Raw genomic sequence first — 25,043 nt, forward strand, 5'->3', positions numbered from 1 at the left:
ATGATTATTATTACTATGAGGATCTGAACACGATGCTTGAAATGGAGAATCTGAGAGGCCCTAAAGGGGAACCTGGAATGCCTGTAAGTTGCTTTTAAATGTGTCTTCCTAAAATTAGTTTACTGAGAATTTAAGAGAGCTTTGGAATGGAGTATACAGAGCAAGCCAAACCTGTGACAGAAACTTATCCTGAATACAATGAATGAATTTATGATTCCTATAAGATGTAGTTCCAATAAGAGCAATTTTAGCACAGCTATTGGTTTTTGCTGGGTGGTGGTTTTTTTTCCTTTTTTATTATTGGCAGATTGTAGGAGCATTTAGTTCTGGTGAAGTTGCAGACAAACCAGATGTCTTTTTTTTTTTTCAGTTGAAATTCAGCCAGAGATTCCAGTTGCTAAAAATGGATGCAGCCTTCTCTATTAAAAATTATTATAATTACATGACTAATATGTCCTCCTGTTAAGAAATGGGTCTGAAGAACAGATGAGGTGGACTAAAGAAAAAACATAATGTGCTTACTTAAATTATAGGAGAAGGTATATATGAGTTGTGTGGGATGGCCAGGCATGGATGGGTTAAAAGCCATATTGGTGGAAAGGATACTGACATCAATAAAATCTCAGATTCATTTGGAGTTTCGGGGTCTTCCAGAGTATTTAAATTTATGCCCTCTCAGCTATTGCCAGCATAAACATTGTGGTAACTCTTCCACTGGTAGACTTACTTGGCAGAGAAGTACTATCAATCAATAAGAAGATAGAACTTTTAATAGCTAACGTCATGCTAGGCTGACCAAGGATTGCATTTCGGGATTTTGTTTATAAGCTATGGGATATATATATATATATATATATATATACACATATACATATATATATATATTAAAGGTATAATAATTATGCATTTGAAGATTAAATAAGGCCTCATCTCTCTGACAGAAATTTAACAAAGAAGAAAAAATTTATTTGATCCAATTAAACAAACATTTATTAAGCACTTATTATGTGTTAAGAATTACATTCAGTACTAAGCAAATCAAGAAAAAACAAACAAAATAATCCCTGCCTGCTCTATAGGGGTTTATATTCTAGGAATTCTCTCTTGTTGTTGATGGCATTTGAGCTGGGTCTTAAATGGAGCTGGAACATCCAAGAGGCAGAACCAAAGGTCCCACCATTCATTTGGTGAGGTTGTGAGAGAGAAATGTTCACAGAGTTAGGAGTAGATTGATTGCCTTTTTCACTTTTCATTGAATTATTATGGTCGTTATTAACATAGCTTCACAGTGATATGCAGATTTAAAACATGATATCACAGATTAAATACTGAGTATTCATTCAATCAGCAAACCATGCTGATCACTAGCAATGTGATCATGGGTAATCCAATTAAACTTCTGAGAGCCTCAATGTCCCTATTTGTAAAACAGAATAGAAATATTTGTTCCAATTATCTCCGCAAGATTGTTTTGAAGAAAGTAATCTACAAATCTAAAGAGATTATTCAAATGTGAGTTATTATTATTGTGAAATCTTTTAAAGATTTGCTGTAGTGTTCCAAAACATGAGGAGTTAAGTAATTAGAAAAAATAAGTATTACCTTCTCACCTTTTGTGTTTGTAACCATATATCTTCCTTGAGTTCTATCTATATAAAATTTATATTTTCTTTAGTGCAGTCAAACTAAAGAGGATTATCTATGATACTGACTTGTTTGATGAATATGCTAGATGACATATACTTGAGTCATTGGTGTAGATCCAGAAACCATTGCATGGAGAAGATGATGCTACTTTCTAAGACTGGTTTTTTTTTTGTGGTTATTACTGGAAAGTCATTTGATATGTATTGCGCAACACTTAATATAGTTTGGTATATATCACTATAAATATTGTGTGTATACACTATTATATGACAAATCTTTTGCTTGGTAACTGGTTAGTAACTAGAGCTAGTAACTAGCAACAAAAAAATCTACTTTTTGAACCTAATTAACATTCTAAACGAAATTGTGATGAGAAATAGAAATGTAACTCAAAGGCATTGAATCATTCATACTTTTATTCAATAAAAATGTATTAAGGTCCTGTGTTAAACAATACAAAGACATTAAAGACTCATCTGTTTATCGAATCCCCCCCCCCAAATATTTATCTTCAATATTTTTATCTTGAAGTAACTAGGTGGTACAGTAGATAAAGCACTAATCCTTGAGGCAGGAAGACCTGAGTTATAATCTAATCCCAGACTCTTACTAGTTGGGTGAAGTCACTGGACCCCTCTTAGCCTAAATTTCCTCTTCTGTTAAATGTAGATAATAATAGCACTTAGTTTCCATGATTGTTTTGAAAATAAAATAAGATAATATCTGTTAAGCACCTTGCAAACTTAAAGTGATATGTAAATACTAGCTATTATTATTATCATTAAAAAGTAATTTATCAAATCTGGCCTCAGACACTTCCCAGCTGTGTGACCCTGGGCAAGTCACTTGACCCCCATTGCCTACCCTTACCGCTCTTCTGCCTTGGAACCAGTACACAGTATTGATTCTAAGGTGGAAGGTAAGGGTTTAAAAAAAAAAAGGTAATATTATCAGTATAGTAGTTTTTAGCTGATTACATTCCAGCTCTATAAGGCATTATATTAAATGAAATTGTAAAAAGGGAATTTGGTTTGGCAAATCTAGTTTCTTCTACACAAAGATAAAGAGAAGTTGACCATAGTTTCCCAAGTTTTTTATATTGTTTTTTATATTGAAATCCTTCTTGATCTTATCACAGCATAGATAAATCATAATAGTAATTATTATTCATATTTTATTATTAATTATATTTACACATTCAGTACTTTTAGAATTTGTGTCTTGGACAGCGTGGGTATGCCCTCTCCTAATTTAAGTCATAATTCCTCTTCCTTCTTCATCAATGAAAGAAAAATACTAAACCTGGAGTCAAGAAGACCTGAGACAAATCCAGTCTCACTAGGTGTGTGACTGGGCAAATCATTTAATTTCTGTCTATCTCAGTTTCCTCATCTGTAAAATAGAGATAATAATAGCTCCTAACTTTCAGAGTTGTTGCAAAAATAAAATAAGATGATAGTTGTACTTTATAAACTTTAAAACTCTAAATGCTAGTTATTATTCTGACTTATCAAAGTTTTATATTGCAAAGCACTAGGGATGTGATTAGAAAGTCACAACAGTCTTTGCCGCTAAGGATCTCACATTCTAATAGGGAGAAACAATACATATAGGAAGTTTCAGCTGCAAGTCACATGGAAAGTCCCAATGGTCCTTAGGGTTCAGCAGCAAAGTAGATGGTAATACATCTTCTTTAGAGTCATTGGCATTTGAAAAAATCGTATTTACTTTTATTACCTTGGTCTGGGGCCAAGATATTCTCCATCTTGTCACCATCACTTGGTGATGACCCTGTCTCAACTGGGCAAGACCAGAAAGGCGATATGCAGTGTGTTGATGAGCTACCTTAGCAGAAATAGCTAGGATCAGTGCTCCACTGATATATCCCATTTTCTGTTGTTTGTCCTTCATTTTCAAAGAGGGTCAATGACATCATGGGGTGACGTCTTGACTTGCACATGTGTTAGATTTAAGTGAGGCAGAGTTGCACAGAGTCATGAGCCTCACTCTCTCTTCCAAAGTCACTGAAGTCCAGTAGCAAAGGATGACTGGTGATGGCCAGGATGCAGTGGAAGACGTTGGTTTCTTTGTTGTCTGACCATGCTCTAGGCACTCCAGAGTACCTGCTTAAACTGCCTTCGTGGCTACTGGAACAATTGTTCTCATCCACCCATTTTGACAGGAGAAGTCTTCACACATTTGAGATTAACGTCCTCCTAAGTCACTGATGGATTTTGAGGCTTATCAGCTTTCCTCAACTTGGTTTAGCCCATTTGCTAAGATGGTTGCTTCTAGGAGCCACAGCTGAGAGCTGGGTAACAGCAGACACTAAAGGTGAATGAACAGCCCTTGAAAAGTACATAGCAATTGCTCACATCTGAGGTACTAGTCCTCCCTGCACCCCTCAGATACCCCAATATAGCCTACTATAACTTTTAAGAACCCAGGAGCTCCTCCATGCCACAAGGATGAATCTGAGTAGGACCTCAAGGGAAGCACAACTATAATAACTATAATAATATAGTTAATATATACTTATACATTATATAATATATAATAATATAGTTAATAATAGTGGCAATAATTGTAATTATGAATAATTTTCATTTACACAGTTCTTTTTTTGCTCACAAGTCGTCCTATGATGCCCACAAGCTCATTTGGTCCTTAGAGTAACATTGTAAAATAGTAGTGAAATGAATTTTATGTCCAATTTTCAAATGAAGATAATGAGCCTTAGAATATTTCTCTTATCTCATTAATTTAGTTCAACAAACATTTATCAAGTACCTCGTGATATATTTCTTATCCTCAAAGGGCTTATTATATTCTGTTGGAAGCTATAACATTTACACAAGTATAATACACAGAAAACTGAGGGCATATGAAGCACTGACAATTTGAGCAAAATTATATATATAGATGTATAAAATTTATATATAAAATCTTGTCCAAACGTAGTTGTTCCCCCCATTAAACTATAATTTCTTTGAGAGTAGGGATTACCTTTTGCCTTTCTTTGTAGACTCGGCACTTAATGCAGTGCCTGAAACATAGTACGTGCTTAATACATTTTTATTACTGACTTCAATACTCATTCAAGGAATTTGACAGTGAAAGAACATTTTTAAAATGGAATTATAGTAACCCAGACTTTTGGCAAGAGGGAAGAACTGGTTTGAAAAGTACATTGGTAAGTTGAGTTGATTATAGTGTGTAGCTGATGAGGCTACAGCCTGGGGTTTGGTCACAACATTGGTCAATTTTTTGGTCCAGAAAAGTCAAGTCCTTAGCCACATGCTGTACCTCAAAACCTTGGAGATTCAGCCTCAGTCAGCCATCTCACAGATATGTGATCCTCAGTCCCCAGGAGATTGGCAAATCAATAGGGACCTTTTTATTCAACCCATTTCTACTGGCAAGAAAAATGCCAGTAGAAATTTTTTCTTAAAGACTTGAGTTGATATAGTCATATTTTATATAAAAAAGAATGTGTATAATCATAAAACCTGAGTTATAAAGGACACCAGAGACCATTTGGAAGGATCATAACCAGGGAGGGAAAGGAAGTGAGACAGAACCAAAAGGATTGATCTGCTTCTTTTCCTTCTCCTCCTCCTCCCTCTACTTTTTCAGTTTCTGGGACAAGAGAAATGATAGCCCTCTCACTGGCCCTGGTCAGACCACATTGAGAGTATTGTGTCCATTTGGGGGCACCACATCTTGGGAGATATTTAAGTTGGAAAACATCCAGAGGAGCATGAGAGGATGGTGAAGATCCTCAAGATGGTGCTGTGTCAGGGTGGTTTGAAGTAAATGAATACGTTTAGCATGGGAAAGAGAAGACGTAGAGGGGGTCATAGTAACCATGTTTCCAAACTAAATTCCCTTTTTACATTTTCATTTTTAATACAATGCCTTATTAGAGTAGGAACATAATGAGCTAAAAACTACTATACTGATACTATTACCTTTTAATAATAATAATGGCTAGTATTTGAAGTATTTGAAGGGCTGTTGTAGAGGAGGGATTTAATTTGTTTCGCTTGGCCCCAAAGAGCAATCAATCAATAAATATTTATTGAGTTCCTATAATGTTCCAGGCACTCTGCTAAGTGCTGGGGGAACAAAAAGATGCAAAAGATAATTTCTGACTTCCAGGAGCTTGCCATCTAGCTGGGGAGAAGTCATGCAAACAAATATATAGAAAGCCATATATGGGATAAATGAGAAATGCCTAACAGAGAGAAGGCACTAAAATTAAGAGAGGTTGGTTGGAATAGGCTTTCTGTGGAAAGAGGGATATTAGTTGTCACTTGATGCAAGCAATGGAGAAGAATATAAGTAGTAGAGAGACAGCTTTAAGCTTGATTCAAGGGGGAAAACATTAATAATTAAAATTCTCCAAAAATAGAGGGGGCTTCCAAGGTTAGTAATGGGTGCCTCCTCATCAGATTCTTTAAGTGAGATGCTGGATGACCAATAGCCAGGTGAAGTGTAGAGGGAATTCTTGATAATGTACCAGATTTACTAAGTAACCCATAAGGCCCCTTGATACTGTGAGGTTCTACAATTCTATGATATTAAAAGTAATTTATCATTCATACTATGACTTACTTGGCAAAACTTACTACTATATTTTTCTAAATCAATTATCTGCTGTCTGAGGCCAATTTTGAACTCAGGTCATCCCAGAGCTTTATCTACTGTACCAACTCAGTTTCAAGGATGTATTGAAGATGAGATAGACTGGAGAAAGGAAGATCATTTAAAGAGGGCATTATTGTCATCTAAGTTAGAAGAGATAAAGGCCTGAATAACTGTGTAACCATTAACATAGAAAAGAGGAAATGAGCATGAGAGGCATTACAAACAATCCAAGGGATTTTGCTACTGATTTGATTGTAGGGACATAGAATTGCAAGTTGAGAGGAACCTCAGAGAGAATCTATTTCTAGCCACTCATTTTACAAATGAGAGATGCATACAGTAAAGAAAACAGAAGAATTAAAGATGGCTCTAAATTGTACAGGAGCCTGGATAGTACACCATTACAGAAATAATAATGTTGGGGGTGGGTCTTTCAGGAAGGAATATGATGAGTTAAATTTTGGAAATGTTTAAATTTGAGGGAACATTAAGACTTTGGGGTAATTCTGAGGTGATCTTGAAAATGGACCTGAAGATTTATGCATTGTCTGCATAGAGGTGATGGATAAGTGAAGACATGAGAATGGATAGATTCACCAAGAAAGAGTACAAAGCAAGAAGAGGGCCCAGGAGAGACTCTTGGAATATTGTTATATTTAAGTGTCAAGTGGAAGATGAAGAAATATCCAAAAAGATAAGAGGAGGCCATCGAGAACGGAAAAGAAGGATCCTGAGAGTTTAGTGTTGCCCAAACCAAGGAAGGGGAGGCTATCAAGGAGAGGGTAGTCAGTGTTGTCAAATGCTGCAGAGAGTTTAAGAACTACGGGCACTGAAACAAGATAATTGGATTTTAGCAATAAGGAGTTCATTAGAGACCTTGGAGGGAGCTCTTTTACTAGAATAGTGGGAATTGGAGCCAGATTTTGCAAGTGATGAAGTAAATGGGTGGTGAGGAAATTGTAGAACCATGTGTAGACAACTTTCTGGATTTTTTTTCTAATCAAAGGAGAGGAGAGACTATGATAACTTAACAGACTAATGTGATCAAGGGAAGTTCTCTCTCCCTTTTTTAAAGGGGCAAACTTGGTATGTTTATTAGATGAGGAGGAGAAGTCAGGAGAGATTTTGTATGTTTAACTGATGAAGTAAGGACATAAAGACCAATAGAAGTGGATGAATGTAATTCAGTACATTTCAGCAAACATGCATTATGTACCTACTATGTGCAGAGAACTCTAGTAGGCTCTTTGCATACAAATGCTGAGCAAAAAAAGTAAAATAGTCTGTCCTCAAGGAGATTACATTTTATTGGGATTAAGAGAACAGGTAGAGAGGAATAGAGAGGAGTAAATTATGGGGGGTGAGAAGAGTGCTTTCTCTTCTGCTGAGAAGAAAGGAGAAAAAGAGATTAGGGAAGCTGAAGACTTCAAGGATCTATGAAGAAAGGGTACAGATGTTACCCCTGAACAACTCTTAATAGCACTATTCAAAGGGCCTTTAATAAGTGTTTCTGAGATAGCTCATCACATCCTACTTTGTATGATCTGACCCTACGTAGGCTTTTTTTTAAAACTTACTTTTCATCTTAGAATCAATACCAAGTGTCAGTTCCAAAGCAGAAGAGTGGTAATATGCTTGAACCGTATTTTCCATAGTCCACAAAGTATGCCACACTTTAAAACTCCATGGATTGACCCAAAGAAATCAGATTTGACTCCATATTTATGTAAATTTGTAAAGTTTGCAGGGTTTTTCTCATACCTGAGAGGCAGGTAGTCTAAATACTGTTAAGCCTAATTTGTAGATGAGAAAATTGTAACTCTTGAGAGACTGAGCTACTTGCAGATGACCATAAGCTAGTGTGTGTGAGGTAGAATTTGAATTCAAGTCTCTTGACTTTAGGGCTGGCATTCTATTTTCCTTAGCAGAGGTATCAGAAACAGACTAAAATGTAATTTGGAAATTATCAACAAAACACATAAAAATACAATACAACATTGATAATGTTCATTTGTGGTTTTCCAAGTCAATAAGACATCTGCAGGTATCATTTCTATTTGAGTTTGACACATGTCTAAAGCTATAAATTACTAAGGAGTTACTAAATTCCTTGGAAGTACAGACCCAGACTTCCTTTCTTTACACTGAGGAAATTGTGGGTTTATTCCCTGCCATACCCCATGAAATGAAGCAAATAGGGAGCAATCTATTATTGTTTTTTAAAAAAATTAACCTTTAGAGTCACTTTTGGTTAGACAACTGAGTCACCATATCTATCTCCATTAGATTCTTTTTTGCGGGGTCAGGAGGGAAGGGATCACGTCAAAGTTGGTTTGTATTCTTTGCATGATCTTAAGTCAAGGATAACAAGAGATATGGATACCAGTGAGGTAGATGTATCTTTGTATTCTCCCTAGGTGCTGGGACACCAACCCCAATCACCCTTGCTAGATGTTATAATTTCCCCTCTCAATAACAGTTGCCCAGGGAAGGACCCCAAAAAGTTAGGTGGATGGGTAACCCTTTCAGGTCCAACCTGGGGTTGATCAATTATTAATATTGGGCTCTGATTAGCCTTGGATCATGTTTATTTATCTGACTGCATTGCTCCCTCCCTATGGGTCATGATATAAAGACCACTTGGAAGGTACTTATTGAACACTTTTATCTGTAATCTATAATTAGGGAAAGGATAATCAGGATAAGGACTGGGGATTGGAGATCCTGCCAATCTAATATCTATAATCTATAATCACTCAGGGCTGGAGGCTATTGACTTAGTAGAAGCTGGAGCTTTATTCTTGACAACCCCTCTAGCTGAGCTTGGCCACTGCCAAAGAAGAAAAGTGACTGCCCTTGATACAGCTGTGTTGGTGATTTCGTCTCAGTTTCTCATTATCAGTTTTTGGTGATACACTAGCCTTCACAGCCTTCAGGAAGGAGTCAAATCCTACCATCCTCTTCTTCTTCAGACCTCCCTTCCTCCCTTCACCACCCAGGGACCCAGAGACCTAAAGAGCTAGGAAGATTCAGAGACCTAAAGATCTAGGGACTAAAATCCAAAGTCAGAGAGAGAACCCTTCCAGGTGGCTGTTAGGGGTATTTATACTCTCAGGCCAACCAACTTTTGCCCCTGGATCATGGCATCTGGGAACATTCCAATCTCTCCAACTGCCTCCCTTGTCAATCAAGGTGAGACCAACATTTCCCAGGATTTGAATAAGTGTAATAGTTTTAATCTTAGCACACACTGTCTAGCACACGGTAGGCTCTTAACAAATATTATTCTTTAAAAGCTAACCTTTAAGGACTTTAAGACTTCCATACACTGGAATTCCTTTGAATTTTCTGTTTATTTTTAGCCCTAATACTATATTCAGTATAAGGCCTGGCTAGAGTAGATACCCACCAGATCAATAACTAGTGTAATGTAATTTTACCATTGGAGGGAACAGACGAATTTCGTTATAATTCTACTCCACACATTACACTGTGCCTTGGCATACTTCCTTTAAAAGTACATAAAATCCACAGAGCTTTAATTTTTCCTAGGGACCCCCAGTTTGAAGTGTGCTTGAAAATCTGTAGTTCTTAGACTCCAAACCCTAAATTGAGTCCCTCTCTCTAGTAAAAGTAAATTTAGGTAAATGTTACCCACAAAACTGCCCGTTCAATTGCCTATGCAAACCATTCTGGGTAGTCAGCTGCATGAGTCACAGGCTTCCCCGCTGTTATTTCTGACCAGATTAAAAAGGACACTGGAGTTCCAACTCCTGCCCCTGCTGTTTGGGGTGAGGGGGTTGATGTTGTTACTAAATCATTATCAGCTGGGAGCAGGGAAATGGAAAGCAAAGAGGCTGCCTCAATTTGAACTCATTATGACCTATGGAAAGAGGGCTAATGTGACTACTGTCCCATTTAACTTCATTTCTTTCTTTCTCCAGGGTCCACCAGGCCCTGTTGGTCTACCTGGTCCATCAGGAAGGAGAGGTCCAAGGGTGAGTAAATGGGTTGAATATTCCTCCTCTATGAATATTCCTCTGCTATGAAAATGATTATATATTACAAATGAGGATAGTTGATGTAACCTGCAAATAGATAAAGGATGTGTCATTTCTTCAGCTTGGGGAACCTGGTGTATGGACTCCCTTTACCAACAAAGATTACAATTTTCTGTGACTTAATTTTCTGAGACACTGAATTGTGAGTTCCTGGAGAGCAGAGACTATCTTTTTTGGCAAAAATATTTTATTTTGCCAATTACACGTAATAACAATTTTCCAGATAAGTTTTCTGAAGCTACATGATTCAAATTCCCTCCCTCTCTCCCTTCCCTCCCTCTTCCAGGAGCTGGTAATCAATTTGATCTGGATTATACATGTATTATCTCCATATTGCTCTTCTTTTTTGTAAGAGCATACTCATATAAAACCAAAACCCCTAAATAAAAAGTCAAATAAACTAAAATAAAAAATAGTATGGTTTGATCTGCATTCCAACTCCAATGGTTCTTTCTCTGGAGGTGGGTTACACTCTTTGTCATAAGTCCCTCATAATTTTCCTGGATCATTATATTACTGAGAGTAGCTAAGTCTTTCACAGTTGATCATTGTACAATATTGCTGTTACTATACACAATGTTTTCCCGGTTCTGCTTATTTCACTTTGTATCAGTTCATATAGGTCTTTCCAGTTCCTTCTGAAATCATCCTTTTCATCACTTCTTACAACAAAATAGTATTCCATGACCAAAATATACCACGATTTGTTTGGCCATTCCCCAATTGATGGACATCCCCTTGATTCCCAATTCTTTTACACCACAAAAAGAGCTGCTATAAATATTTTTGTACAAATATGTCCTTCCCTTTCTTTAAATCTCTTTGGGATCCAGACCTAGTTGTGGTATTACTGGATCAAAGGGAATGCATTGTTTTAGAGCCCTTTGGGCATAGTTCCAAATTGCCCTTCAGAATGGTTGGATCAGTTCACAACTCCACCAGCAATGCATTAAGTATTCCAATTTTGCCACATCCCCTCCAACATTTAACACTTAACTGTCATATTGGCCAGTCTGATAGGTGTGAGGTGGTGTCTCAGCATTATTTTAATTTGTATTTCCCTAATCAGGAGTGATTTAGAACATTTAAATATGATTATTGCTAGCTTTGATTTCTTCATCTGAAAACTACTTATATATATATGTTGACCATTTGAAGAACTTTATTTTTTTTTTACTTTTTTTTATTCCCAGTTCTTAGCACAGTGTCCAGCCCTTAGTAGATGCTTAATGGATATTTATTTTTATTTTTTGAACCCTCACCTTCCATTACAGAATCAATACTGTGTATAGGATCCAAGGCAGAAGAATGGTAAGGGCTAGACAACGGGGTTAAGACACTTGCCCAAGGTCACACAGCTGGGAGTATCTGAGATGAGATTGAACCTAGGATCTCCTTTCTCTAGGTGTGGATCCCAATCTACTGAGCCTCCACCTAGTTGCCCCCTTAATGGATATTTATTGACTGATTGACTCCTCTGACGCCACATAATTAGTAAGTGCTAAAGTTGGGGTCATTCAATCAACCAAGAAGAATTTATTAAGCACCTACAATGTACTAAGTTTGCTACTACGTACCAAGTTCTGGTGATAGAAAGACAAAAAAGCCAGAGTTTTTGTACTCAAGAAGTTTACATGCTATCAAGGCACAATAACATGTAGGCATTAACAAATACAAAATATAAATTATTTATAGTGCCTGGCACAGAGTAAGTGCCTAATAAATACTCTTTCTCTGTATTTTCATCTGTCTATCTCTGTCTCTGTATTTATCTAAATTCAGGATAGGAAGAAGCAGCAATTGGGGGCATCATGGCCAGGGTTCATATAAGAGATCGAGTCCCCCAGAATTTAAGTCCAGCACTAACCATTACACTATGTAACCTTTATATAGATGCTAAAATTATCTAAACAAAAGGCGAATGAAAAAAGATGACTTGATCTTGGTAAGCGGTATAAAATATTGGTCTATATCTACCAGCAATATCAATATTAGGCTTATTTCTTAAGGACATTAGAGAAAAAGGAAAAGAACCTATACATTCTAAAATATTTGTAGCAGCTCTCATTGTAGTGGCAAAAAACTAGAAATTGAAGGGATGTCCACCAATTGGGAAATGCCTGAACAAGATGTGGAATATGATTGTGATGGCATTCTACTGTACCGTATGAACAGGTCAATTTTTGAAAATGGCAATATCTACATGAAATCATGAAGAGTGATATGAGCAGAATCAAAAGAGTGTTATAGTCAGTAACAGAAATATTGTTTGACGAATAACTCGTGTATATTCACATACAGAAAAAGAATTTATAAGTAGAAACAAGCAAGAGAATTTATATATATATATGTATTTTTTTTGTCAAATGATGCCTTCTCTAGTGTAGAGAAGGGAGGAAAGAAGGGAGTTATAAGTGGGTATCTTAATGTAATAAATAAAAATTTAAAATTAAAAGAAAAGAAAAAAGGACAGCCACTGACCCAGAACTGTAACAAGAATGAGGATTCAGTAGGACAAAGCTAAAGGGCATAAAAAAAATGAACTATTCTACTTCACCCCCATAAAACCATTTCTGGACCCTCTAGTTATAATCCTCTTCCTTCTTAAATTAGCCTGTAAAGATTTTTCTGTTTATATTCTGTATCCTACCCCTGCTTTCAAGAAAGTAAGATCCTTAAGAGCAAGGACTATTTCTTTTCATTAGAAAAACATGTTTTTCCTTCTATATCCCCAGCCCCTAGCAGAAAGCCTTCCCTATAACTAATGCTTGTGAGATTGGACGGCTCGTCATGTTTTATCCTGTCTTCCTCGGGGATAGACTATGCCTGTTTCCTCCATAAAGTAGCCTGCATCTTTAAAGACTACCCTGACTTTGCCAATTCCAAAGAAGCAAAGAAACACGTGGAGCCTTGTTTGTTTGGCTATAAACACCCAGCCAAGGCATTCTCTGTGAGCATGTCCAAGGAAGATTATCAAATTTGCAGCAGCAGCAGCAGCAGCAGCAACAGCAGAGCTAGTCTACTGCTACTTGTAACATTATTTTTTAGTTCTGCAGTGATCTCATCCATCTGCTGCGTGGTAGGTGAAGGTCAGGTTCATTGGCTTTGGGGAATGAAGGGGAGTGGGCTTCCTTAAAATAGTGCATTCCTGGGTTACATAGTGGAAAGTATGGGAGCAGAAACCAGGGGGGAGGAGAAATTCAGAGAGAAAAATAAATTACCCCAAGGAGCTGCCATATTTCTAAAATTACGTCTGCTGAACAAAAGATTTATTTGTAACATAAATTAAAAAGTTGTGCTACAGCTAGTCTCTCCCCCCAACTTTTAACTAAGATTGCCCATTTCATTCAGAGATGAGGGATCCTGGTGTGTGTGTGTGTGTGTGTGTGTGTGTGTTTTCAAAAGAAAAATGCAGATACTAGCAATACACCCAATTTTTAAGTGTTTCTGTCAACGTCTGAGAGAACCAAGGCTTAAATTGTATACGAGTAAAATAGCACCCACCTGAGAATTTCTGGGTAACCAGTAGGAGAAGAACATTGGAAAGATGGGAAGGTAAGACAGTAAGATGCTGTTTCAGGTTACATATTTTCTCAGAACAGGGGGAATGACTGGGTTTTCTGGTTAAATACTGAAATACAGAATTCCTCTTTGACAACCATTCTTCTATCTTTATCTCCCACCCAGTTCCTGACAGCCTTGTACAGTCTGCCCTTTCAAGATCCTTGTGTCCTACTGTTGTCTTTTGGCTCTGCAAAGCCTCTACCGATATGCCCTCTCCACAAATGCTATACATCCCCAAATTCCTTTCTCCCTCCCTCCCTTCATTCCTTCCACCTTCTTGCTCTTTTTCAGACCCTATAAAAACTCTACCATAATTTGAAGGAAAGCAACTAGGTATTCTGAGGAAAGCACTTAGACTCAATGCATTCTTGCTAAGGTGTGAATGACTCTTAAACCTTAACTTTCATTCATTCATTGTTTCCCAGGGTTGTTGTGAGGATCAAATGAGATAATAATGGTAAAATGCTTAGTACAATATCTGGTACATAGTAAGTGTCATATAAATGTCAGCATTTATTATTGTTGTTGTTGTTATTTGTTATCCTGTGGAGAAGAAGAACTTAATGGGAATGATTGGCTCACTGGTCAAGGTGGTAGAGTTGGAACACTCTCTACTCCCCATTGCAACTTCTAAGTTCTTTCCCCAAATCCCATCATTCAGTAATCTCTCCTCATTTGAGACCCATGATTATTCACCTATATGAACCAATCAAAATCCTGGTATCCACTAGCTCTAGAACTCCAGATCAATCCCCTTCCTTCCTTAATGAGTTTGGCATGTGGCTCAATTTTTTTTCTCCTCCCTGAATCCTGCCATCATTCGAGAAGACTTCAACATATGCACTGACTCTCCCTCAAACATCCTCCTCACTCAGTTCTGCAACCTCTTCACTTCCTATGACCTACCTCCCCACCCCACCTCAGCCATACACAAAAATGGAATATCCCTATCCTTGTTGTTACCCGTAAATGTTCCTCCTTTCTGTGTAATAATTCTAAAACCTCCTTAGCTGACTATAATCTATTGATTTTTCTCTCTCTCCTTCTGCCTTCCCTTACTAAACTCCACTCTTCATATGCACCATGATCTCCAGTCCTTTGATCTCTCAATTCTGTCCTAGGCTATCTATCTCTTCTGCACTTGCCATTTTCTTCTATCTACCTCATCTTGACCCCAGTGGTGAACCAAAGTTGCCGTATCAGTTATCTCCTAACAGACAAATCAAAGGGTCTATTCTCAATTCCCATTTTCTTAGACCTCTCTGCAAACCCTGGCATAGTTGTTCATTTTCTCCTCCTTGATACTCATTTCTTTCTGGGATTTCAGGACACCACTCTCTCCTGGTTCTCCTCTTACCTATCTGACCTCTAATCAGTCTCTTTTTGCAGGATTTTTATCTAGATATGCCTTCTAATCATAGTTGTCTCACAGATTTCTGCCTTGGGTCCTTTTTACTTCTCATATTTTACTGTTTCATTTGATGATCTCATCAGCTCCCATTTAATTACTATTTTTATTCTAATGATTCTCAAATCTACCTATCTTGTCCTAATTTCTCTGCTCACTTCCAATCTCATATCTCCATCAGTCCAGAACATCTGAAACTAGATGTCCAAACTCAACATATTCAAAACCGAACTGATTATTTTTTCTCTTAAATCCTCTCAGTCCTCTTACCACCTTCCTTATTACTTAATTTTTAAATTTAAATTTAAAAATTTCTCTTTTATTACTATGAACTAGATAAGCATTAAGAGAAATGAACATTTCCATATTCAAAGAACAAAAGACCACATATGAAATTGTGAATCTCCATTACATACAGCTTTTAAAACATATATATATTTCAGTTTTAACATGGTAGTTCCAACTCTGCTTTGCTTATCTTAGCCTCATTTTGCATTTTCTTTTGCTCTCTTATTTCTATTTTTAAATGATTCATCAATCCTCTTTTCTTTTTTTTTGACATGATTATCATTAACACTGCTTCTTTTCAAAACCTTCCTATTTAATAATAAACTGATAAACTATTACATTAGAAGACAACACTGTTCTTAGACCTTCAGGTTCAAAACTTAGATATCATCCTTATATCTTCACTTTCAAATCTTGCCTCCCCCAAAGCTGATCTGTTGACAAGGCCTGTTGATTTGACATTAATTGAATGTATTTCTTTCTCTTCTCTGATACTTTGGCTTTTGGTACAAGCCTTCATCACATCATTTCTAAATTATTGCAATAGCCTACTGATGGGTCTGCTTGCCTCTAGTTTCTCTCTTTTTTTTTTTTTTATCCATTTTCTATTTAGCTACCAGAGTTATTTTAAAGTGAAGGTCTAATCATATCATTGATCCACCCCCTACTCAATAACTCTAATGACTCCCTATTGCCTTCAGGATCAAATACATAACTCTCTATTTGTCATTCAAAGTCCGTAATAGTCTAGCCTTTTCCCATCTGTCTTACCAAAATAGGTAAATTAATATAGGTAGAATTGTCATCTATAGTGCATAGAGTGTCTACACTACACTACACAACTTGTTCCATGCCATGTACTCTTTAATCTAGTGAAACTGGCCTCCTGACTATTCTATGAATAAGATACTCCATCTCTCAGATCAGAACATTTTCTCTGGCTGTCCTTCATGCCTAGAATGTTGTTCTTGCTCATCTCTGCCCACTGGCTTCCCTGGCAACCTGTAAGTCTCATTTTTTTATAAAAAGCTTTTCCCAATCCTTTCTGATTCAAGTACCTTCTCTTTCTTATTCATTTCTTATCTATCTGATATATATTATATGCATGATATATATTGTTTGTATGCTTATTATTTCCCCCATTAAACTGTGAGCTCCTTGAAGACAGGGATTGTCTTTTATCTGGTTTTGTAAATCCCCAGCAATTGGCACAGCACATTACCTGGTACATAATAGACACTTGATGAATATTTATTGACTGATTGACTAAGAGATCAATTAACTTTCTCAGGGTCATACAAATAGTAAGTATCTGAGACTGGATTTGAATTCATTCCTCACCCCAGGTCCAGTGGAGCCTGTCTACCGTACCATCAGCTGCCTAATAGTAAAGTACTGTATTAAAAGCAGCATCTTATCTATTCTGTGACTGACATTGCTTTTTCATTACTTACAGGGCATGCCAGGACCACATGGGAATCCCGGCTTGCCTGGGCTACCTGGTCCAAAGGTAAGTGATTCATTCATAAAAGTCATATGATTTTTCTGATCATAAATAAACATGGCACCAAAGTACTAAAGATCTATCTTTGGAAACTGAGCATTTGGAAAGAGGATGTGTCTGAGGTTTCAGGATGGGAGAGGAGGAGAGGATTCCTAGAAGGGAGCTGTCATTGTTCCTCTTTCTTCCATCCTTGACACTTCTACATGGCACTTGTACAATGGCACTTCTACAGGGTTATCATCAGCAAGTAGAAACAACTCTTAAGATTCAAGATGGGATCCCAATTCTTGTCAAGGTCTATGATTCTTATCTTGAAGATAAGAGTAAAGTCTGTACCTAATATAATATTTTATAGTATCTTTATATAAATAAAATAACAATATATGGAAGTCACAAGATTGATGAAAGAGCATGGGATTTCCAAAGGACCTGAATTCATAACAATACCCTCTCCTTGTTACTGGTTCAAAATTTAAAAAAAAAGCACATTATAACATATGCATAATTAAGCATACAAAATCCCCATATAGGACACATCCAAAAACATTTTTAGTCATCAAGTCTTCATCAGGAAATGGATCACATCTTAATTATTGATTTTTTGGATTCGTGGTTAATCATTGCATTGAATTGCAATTGAATCTTTCAAAATTGATCTTTTTATTGTTTTATTCATTGTTTTATTACATTATAAATTATTTCCTGCTTCTGCTTATTTTGCTCTTTCAATCATTTGTTGAAGTCTTCCCAAGTTTCTCTGAAACTGTCCTTTTCATCCTTTCTAATGGTACATTAGTATTCCATTACAGTCACATACCATAATTTGCTAAGCTATTCTCTAATTGATCATTAGAGAAATGCAATTTAAAGCAACACTAAGTTTCTATCTCATACCCATTAGAATGTCAAAGCTGATGCCAAGAGGTGGAAGATAAAATTTCAGATATGGGTAAAAAAAGTATGTAGGCCAGTTTGGTGGAAACACAGAACAACAAAAGAAAAATAGCATGTTTAAAAAGTTGGAAAAATATTATTTCCTCATGGATTGACCAAGATAATTCTAATAAAAATGGTAATTCTGCCTAATTTACTTATTCAGTGGTATATCAACCAAACTACCAAATAGTTATTTTATAGAACTAGAAAAATAATAACAAAATTCATGTGGAAGGACAAAAGATCAATAATATCAAGAGAATTAATAAAAATATTAAGGAAGGTGACCTAGTAGTACTATCTCAAACTGTATTATAAAGCAATAATTATCAAAATAGCCTGATACTAAATCAATGGACTAGAATAGATACAGAATATACAGGATTAAATGGCCTTAGCAATCTAGTTTTTGACAAACCCAATAACCCTAGCTTTTGAGATAAGAGCTCACCAACAATAACTACTGCGAAAACTGGAAAACAGTATGTCAGAAACTAGGTATAGACCAATATATCACATCCTATACCAAGAAAAGGTTAAAATGGCTATATGATCTAGATGTAGATATGTCTAGATATATCTAGATAAAGAGTGATACCATAAGTAAATTAGGTGAACATAAAGTAGTTTTACCAGGTAGATCTTTGGAGAAGGGAAGAATTTATGACCAAACAAGAGATAGAGAGCATTATAATGTGTAAAATGAATAATTTTGATTATATTAAATTGAAAAGTATTTTTAGAAACAAATTAATGTAACCAAGATTAGAAAGAAAACAACAAAGTGGGAAAATTTCCAATACCAAATTTCTCTGAAAATAGTCTAATTTCTCAAATTTAGAGAACTAAGTCAAATTTATAAGAATATAAGACATTCCCCAATTGACAAACGATCAAAGGAAATGAAAAGGCAATTTCCAGGTGAAGAAACCAAAGCTATCAATAATCATATGAAAAATGTTCTAAATCACTTTTGATTACAGAAATGCAAATTAAAAACAACTGGTGATGTACCACCTCACACCTATAAGATTGGCTAATATGTTTGTAAAGGGAAGTGATAAATGTTGAGGTGGGGGTGTGTGTGGCAAAATTGGGACACTAATGCATTGTTGGTGGAGTTGCAAATTGATCCAATCATTCTGGAGGACAATTTGGAACTATGCCCAAAGGGCTATAAAAATTGTGCATATCCTTTAATTCTGAAATGTCACTACTGGTTCTGTATCCCAAAGAGATAAAAGGAAGTGGAGGAAAGGACCTGCTTGTATAAAAATATTTATAGCAGCTCTTTTTGTGATGGTAAAGAATTGGAAATTGAGATGATGTCCATCATTTGGGGAATGGCTAAACAAATTGTGGTTTACATTGTTCATGGAATACTATGGGGCTATAAGAAATGATAAGCAGATGATTTCAGAAAAAGCTTGAAAGATCTGCATGAAATTATTCAGAGCAAAATAAGCAGAACCAGGAGAACATTGTGCACAGTAATAGCAATATTGTACAATGATCAACTGTGAAAGACTTAGTTACTCTCAGCAATACAATGATCTGGGACAATTCTGGGGGACATATAACAGGGATTATAATGGGAATGCTATCCACCTCCAGAAGAAAAAAAAACTGTTGGATTCAGATGCAGATCAAAGCATATTATCTTCCATATTAGTTTTTTGGGGGCTTTGGTTTTATATGATTATCCATGATTACAATGACTAATCTGGAGTTATGTTTTGCATGATAATACACGTTTAATCCAGATCAAGTTACTTACCATCTCTGAGAGGGAGGAGAGAGGGAGACAATATGGATCTTACAATTTTGTAAAATGTATGTGGAAAATTGTTATTGAATGTAGTTGGAAAAATAAAATATATTTGAATAAAAAAATAAAAGTATCACATAGTAAACCTAAACCTGGAAAGATTGGCTGGACCCTGGTTATGATTGACTTTAATTGCCAGTGAAATTTCTATTTTATCATAGAAGCAATTAATAGCACTTGTAGCGGTTTTTTAAACCCCTATCTTTTGTCTTAGAATCAAGTATCTGTTCCAAGGCAAAAGAGTAGTAGTAAAGGTTAGGCAATTAGGGTTAAGTGAGGTGCCAAGAGTCACACAGCTAGGAAGTGGCTGAGGCTAGATTTGAACTGAGGACCTCCCATCTCCAGCTCTGGTTCTTTATCTATTGAGCCACTCAGCTGTCCCTCCTGTAGTTTTTTAAGGAAAAAAAAATGATGTCCTCAGACCTGTACATCAAGGAGATAATTTGGACAGCTGTGTGAGATGGATTGAAGAGGGAGGGGATAGACAGGAAGATCAGTTTTGAAGCTATTGCAATAATCCTGGCAAGAAGTGATGAGGGCCTGAATTAAGGGGGTGGCATTTTGAGTGGAAAGAAGGGGATGGATATGAGAGATATTGGGAAGGTAAAACTGGCAAGGCTTGACAACTTACTGGATGTGTGTTGGTTGTGGCGGTGTAAAGAGTCAAAGATGATTATAAGGGTGCCAATTTTTGGTCACTTAAAGGATAGTGTTACCCTTTACTGAAATATGGGGGCTTGAGTCTGTGGAGATTGATAGAAACTTGGGGAAGATTACTGAAAGTCTTGACTTGTAACAGAGAGGCCTTGGTGAGATTATATACCATAAATTTATAAGTAACCCATATAATTAGAGATTAAGGAAGCTGATAAAAGAACAGGATGAGGACTGAGATTTGGCAAGGCAAGAGACAAAGGGACAAAGGGATAAAGACAATTGAAGATAGTATATAGTTAAATAAATTGGCTGTAGAGTCAATACTGGGAAGGAAGGAGAGAAACTGGGGTAGGGGTGCTGTCCTGGGAAAATACTAAGGGATGGAGTGACTGGAAGTCACGACAAGGATGAGTAGTTCTGAGTTCACATGAATTCATCCATGGCAGCAAAATACCCTCTTGCTGCCTCCCTACTGACATCGATTATCATCTCCTATTAGCCGCTTTTTCAGTTCCTAAGATCATTTTCCTTGGCAGAGAAAATAGAAGCAAAATAAAAACTTACCAGATAATCAATTATTAGAGTCCTATCCAATACAGTCAGTATTCTAATCTCTTCTTTGATATTCTTTGTTCCTGAATAAATTATAAAGAGAGAAATAAAACTCCTTTTCTTACTGTAGGCTCTCCTTACTTAATATCAGATTTCTGACATTGTTCTAACAGGACCATGCTATGAGTTTGTATTTATCCTCCATTAGGAGCACTTGCAATATTCTATATTGTGTACCCTCCAAAAAGAATTTGATTGGCGAATTTTTTGTGTACCCATCTCAGTCTCTACAAACCAATCCAGTTTTTCTCCTCATTGCAATGATTTCTCTTTCTGTCTTCAGCTCTTCATTTTGAGTTTCCTATTTATCTTTCTGGATTCCCTTGTAGAATCCATGGTGCATCACTGAGCTTTCCTCCGTTCCCAATATCTACAGTGCATTACAGAATCCACATGGTTTTACTCCCCTCTATCTTGACTTTTTAAGAGTGAAAATTATAAGACTGGCCATAAATTAATAATTTTATTAATCAAAAGTAGTAGGGAACAAATGAAAAAATAGAATATAAAAGGTATTTTCCTTATTGCTATTGCTACATTTAGCTTGTGGCTGCCATGAGGGCCCCCTACCCATGTTATACAGGTAAGTCCAGTTAGCAACAAACATGGAAGAGAAGAGTGAAAAGTCTGCTCTTGCCTCAGTTTATCAAATCTTCTCTCTGCCCACTAACTCTCACATATCATATCTCGGGAGCCAACTATGGCTTTCTATTTTACCTGTGCCACCCACGGAGGGCAGTGAAGAGGGTGAGGGACAATGCAGGGGAAATTGCCCTGCCCCCTTTCTCTTGATCTCTTGACTCAATTGCATTTTTCTAGCTGTTATTCTATTTTCATGACTCAATTGACTCAATGATTTCCTTCACATACCTCTGGGTCAAATAGTCAGTAGGTGATGAGGTCAAGTGTATGACCCCAGGAGAAGGAGGAAAAGTAAATTTCCTTAAACCAACTTTAAGAAACAAAGATAATTTCCTCCTATAGTTTCCATCATTTTCATCCTAGAAACTGGTTTCAGAATAGTGTGTGGGAATAAAAGGAAATGCAGATCCTCTAAAAAAAAAACTGGAGAAAAAAAAAGTTTAAAGTGTGCTATGGCCTGCATTCATATTCCATCAGTTCTTTCTCTAAAGGCATCATATATCCTCCAGAATTGTCTTAGATCATTGCATTGCTGAGAGTAACTAAGCCATTCATAGCTGGTCTTTGTTTGGTATTGCTGTTACTATGTCCAATGTTCTCCAGGTTCTGCACATTGTACTTTTTATCAGTTCATATGAATCTTTCCAGTTTTTTTCAGAAATCACCTTGCTTATCATTTCTTAAAGCACTATGTTATTCTATCATATTCATATACCAAAATTTGTTCAATCACCCAAACATTGGGCATCCTCTCAGTTTCCATTTCATTGCCACAAAAAGAGCTGTTATAAATTTTTTTTTACATACAGATATTTTCTTTTTTAAAAAAGTCTCTTTGGGATATACCTAGTAGTAGTATTGCTGGGTCAAAGGTTAAGCACAGTTTTATAGCCTTTTGGGCATAATTCCAAATTATTCTTAAGAATGAATGGATCAGTTCACAATTCTACCAACAGTGCTTTAATGTATCTATTTTTCTACATCTCCTCCAATATATATATAATTTCCATTTTCTGTCACAGTAGCCAGTCTGATCATTGTAAGGCATACCTTCAAGGTATGTATTTTTCTTGTCAATCTCCTAAGTTGTTGAGGGTAGAAAATTATTTTACCCAATCTTTTGTTGGTTCTACCTCCAGATTTCGATTTGGGACATTATTTTAGTGTTGTTTAGAATTTAGGAGAGCTCAGCTGAGTGCTTCTCTATTCTGCCACCTTTGCTCCAGTACCAATTTTTAAATATAAAGATAATTCTCATTAGAATCATGCCTGGCCTTGAGCCCCTTGAGAGCTATGTCTTTAAACTGTTAAACATTAGGAGATCAAAGAGCCACATGGCAATTGTAATAGCTTCATTGCAATTCCCCCACAGTGTTAATAAAGTAGAATGTAATAAAGTAGACAAGAGCTATTCATCTCATTAACTGAGATCATAGAACTTCCATTATGAGACTAATTGTGGAAATATTGCCTTACTAATAAGTTCCACAAAAATTACATGCAAAAAAGTATATTCCATTTAAGACTTTCAAGCATTCATTCCCTCTATTGAATCACTTTTTTGTTGATGTCATCAAGTGTTATATGGTTATTTGTTTATTTTGTTTTTTATTAGGTGTAGATATAGATCTTTACTGCTGCCAATGAAGTACACAAAATAGTTTTGTAACAACCCTTTGAAGATTCATGCTAAGTCCAGAGCCTGCATCATAACCCTGCCATGTGATAACAATTCTGCCCTCGGCATTCTGCTAGTAGTCAAACCAGCTACAAGAAGGATTCTTTAAGAACCCTTAAAAAAGAGTCAGTATTGCTCCTATCCCCTTAGCCAGGGGACAGCATTTACTTCAGATTTTAGCCATTTTGATGAAAAGCTTCTGCTTTAATAAGTTGCAATAACAATGACCCATTGATAATCATATTAAATCCTGGGTCCTAAACAAATGTGATTTTCAGCTTCTAAGCAGAGTAATTCTTAGAATGATGGATGAGTCCCTTTTGGACATCCCTCTCTTTAGCTTCTGAAGAACTATCTGAATTGAAGGTGTGTCCTAACTCCTAAGAATGATCATCTTAAATTCCCAAGCTGAACTCATTATCTTCTCTCCCCTCCCTAACTTCTCTATTACTGTTAAGGGTACCTCTCAGTCACCTGGATCCATATCCTAGGTGTCATCCTTGACATCTCACTCTCTCTTACAACTACGCCTCATTCCCATATTCATTCTGTTAGCAAGTTTTTCTGAGACTCTCTTCACAATATAGATTATAGATTCCTCTTTTTCTGCTCTGATTGCCACAACCCTGATACAAACCATTATCATTTTTTGCCTGGAGTATTGCAGTCTTGTCTCCCTGCTTCAAATGTCTCCCCACGATAGTCCATTCTCTCAGCTATCAAAGTGATTTTCCTAAAGTGTAGCCTCAATCATTAAACTCCCATGGCTCACCCAGCTGTGTGACCCTGGGCAAGTCACTTGACCCCCATTGCCTACCCTTACCACTCTTCCACCTATAAGTCAATACACAGAAGTTAAGGGTTTAAAATAAAAAAAAATTAAAATTAAAACTCCCATGGCTCTCTGTAATCTCCAGGATCAAACATAAAATTGTTTCTTTGGTGTTCAAAGTTCTTCAAAACATAGCTACTCTCTTCCTTTCCAGTCTTCTTACACCTTCGGTCCACCTACTCTGAGATCTATGGACACTGACCTTGCTATCCCTTGAACCGTCTTCCTACTCTGCCTAGAATTCTCTCCCTCTTCATCTTTACCTCTCAGCTTCCTTTAAGTCAAAGCTAAACTCTCGGTTTTAGCAATAAGCCTTTCTTGATCACCCTTAATATTTTCTGTCTGAGATGATCTCCAACTCATCCTGTATTTATCTTATTTGTATATATTGTTTGCATGTCTTCTTCCCATTAGATTGAGAGAGAGTCCCTTGAGGGCAGGAACAGCTTTTGCCTTCCTTTACATTCCCAATGCTTAGTACTATGCCTGAGTAATAAATTAATTAATACTTAGTGTTATTTACTTATTTATATCCTTACCTTCTATCTTAAAAATCAACATTTTATGCATAAAAGGGTAGTAAGTGCTAGACAATGGGGGTTCGGTGACTTGCTCAGGGTCACACAGCTAGAAAGGATCTGAGGTCAGATTTTAACCCAAGACCACCTATTTCTAGGCTTGTCTCTCAATCTGCTGAGCCACCTAGACCCTGTGTGACTTGACTTTAAAAAAAAAA

General features: G+C 36.5%; 1 protein-coding gene across 1 annotated transcript in view; it reads left to right on the forward strand.

Moving 5' to 3' along the window:
* Positions 1–25,043, forward strand: part of COL24A1 (collagen type XXIV alpha 1 chain) — a 407,511-nt gene that overhangs the window by 40,832 nt on the left and 341,636 nt on the right. Inside the window, exons 4-5 of the mRNA XM_044674850.1 lie at positions 10,242–10,295; positions 17,075–17,128. Coding sequence (XP_044530785.1) covers positions 10,242–10,295; positions 17,075–17,128 — 108 coding nt within the window. The remainder of the gene's footprint in view (positions 1–10,241; positions 10,296–17,074; positions 17,129–25,043) is intronic.

The sequence above is a fragment of the Gracilinanus agilis genome, chromosome 4 (assembly GCF_016433145.1).
Source record: "Gracilinanus agilis isolate LMUSP501 chromosome 4, AgileGrace, whole genome shotgun sequence".
Taxonomy (NCBI): Eukaryota; Metazoa; Chordata; class Mammalia; order Didelphimorphia; family Didelphidae; genus Gracilinanus; species Gracilinanus agilis.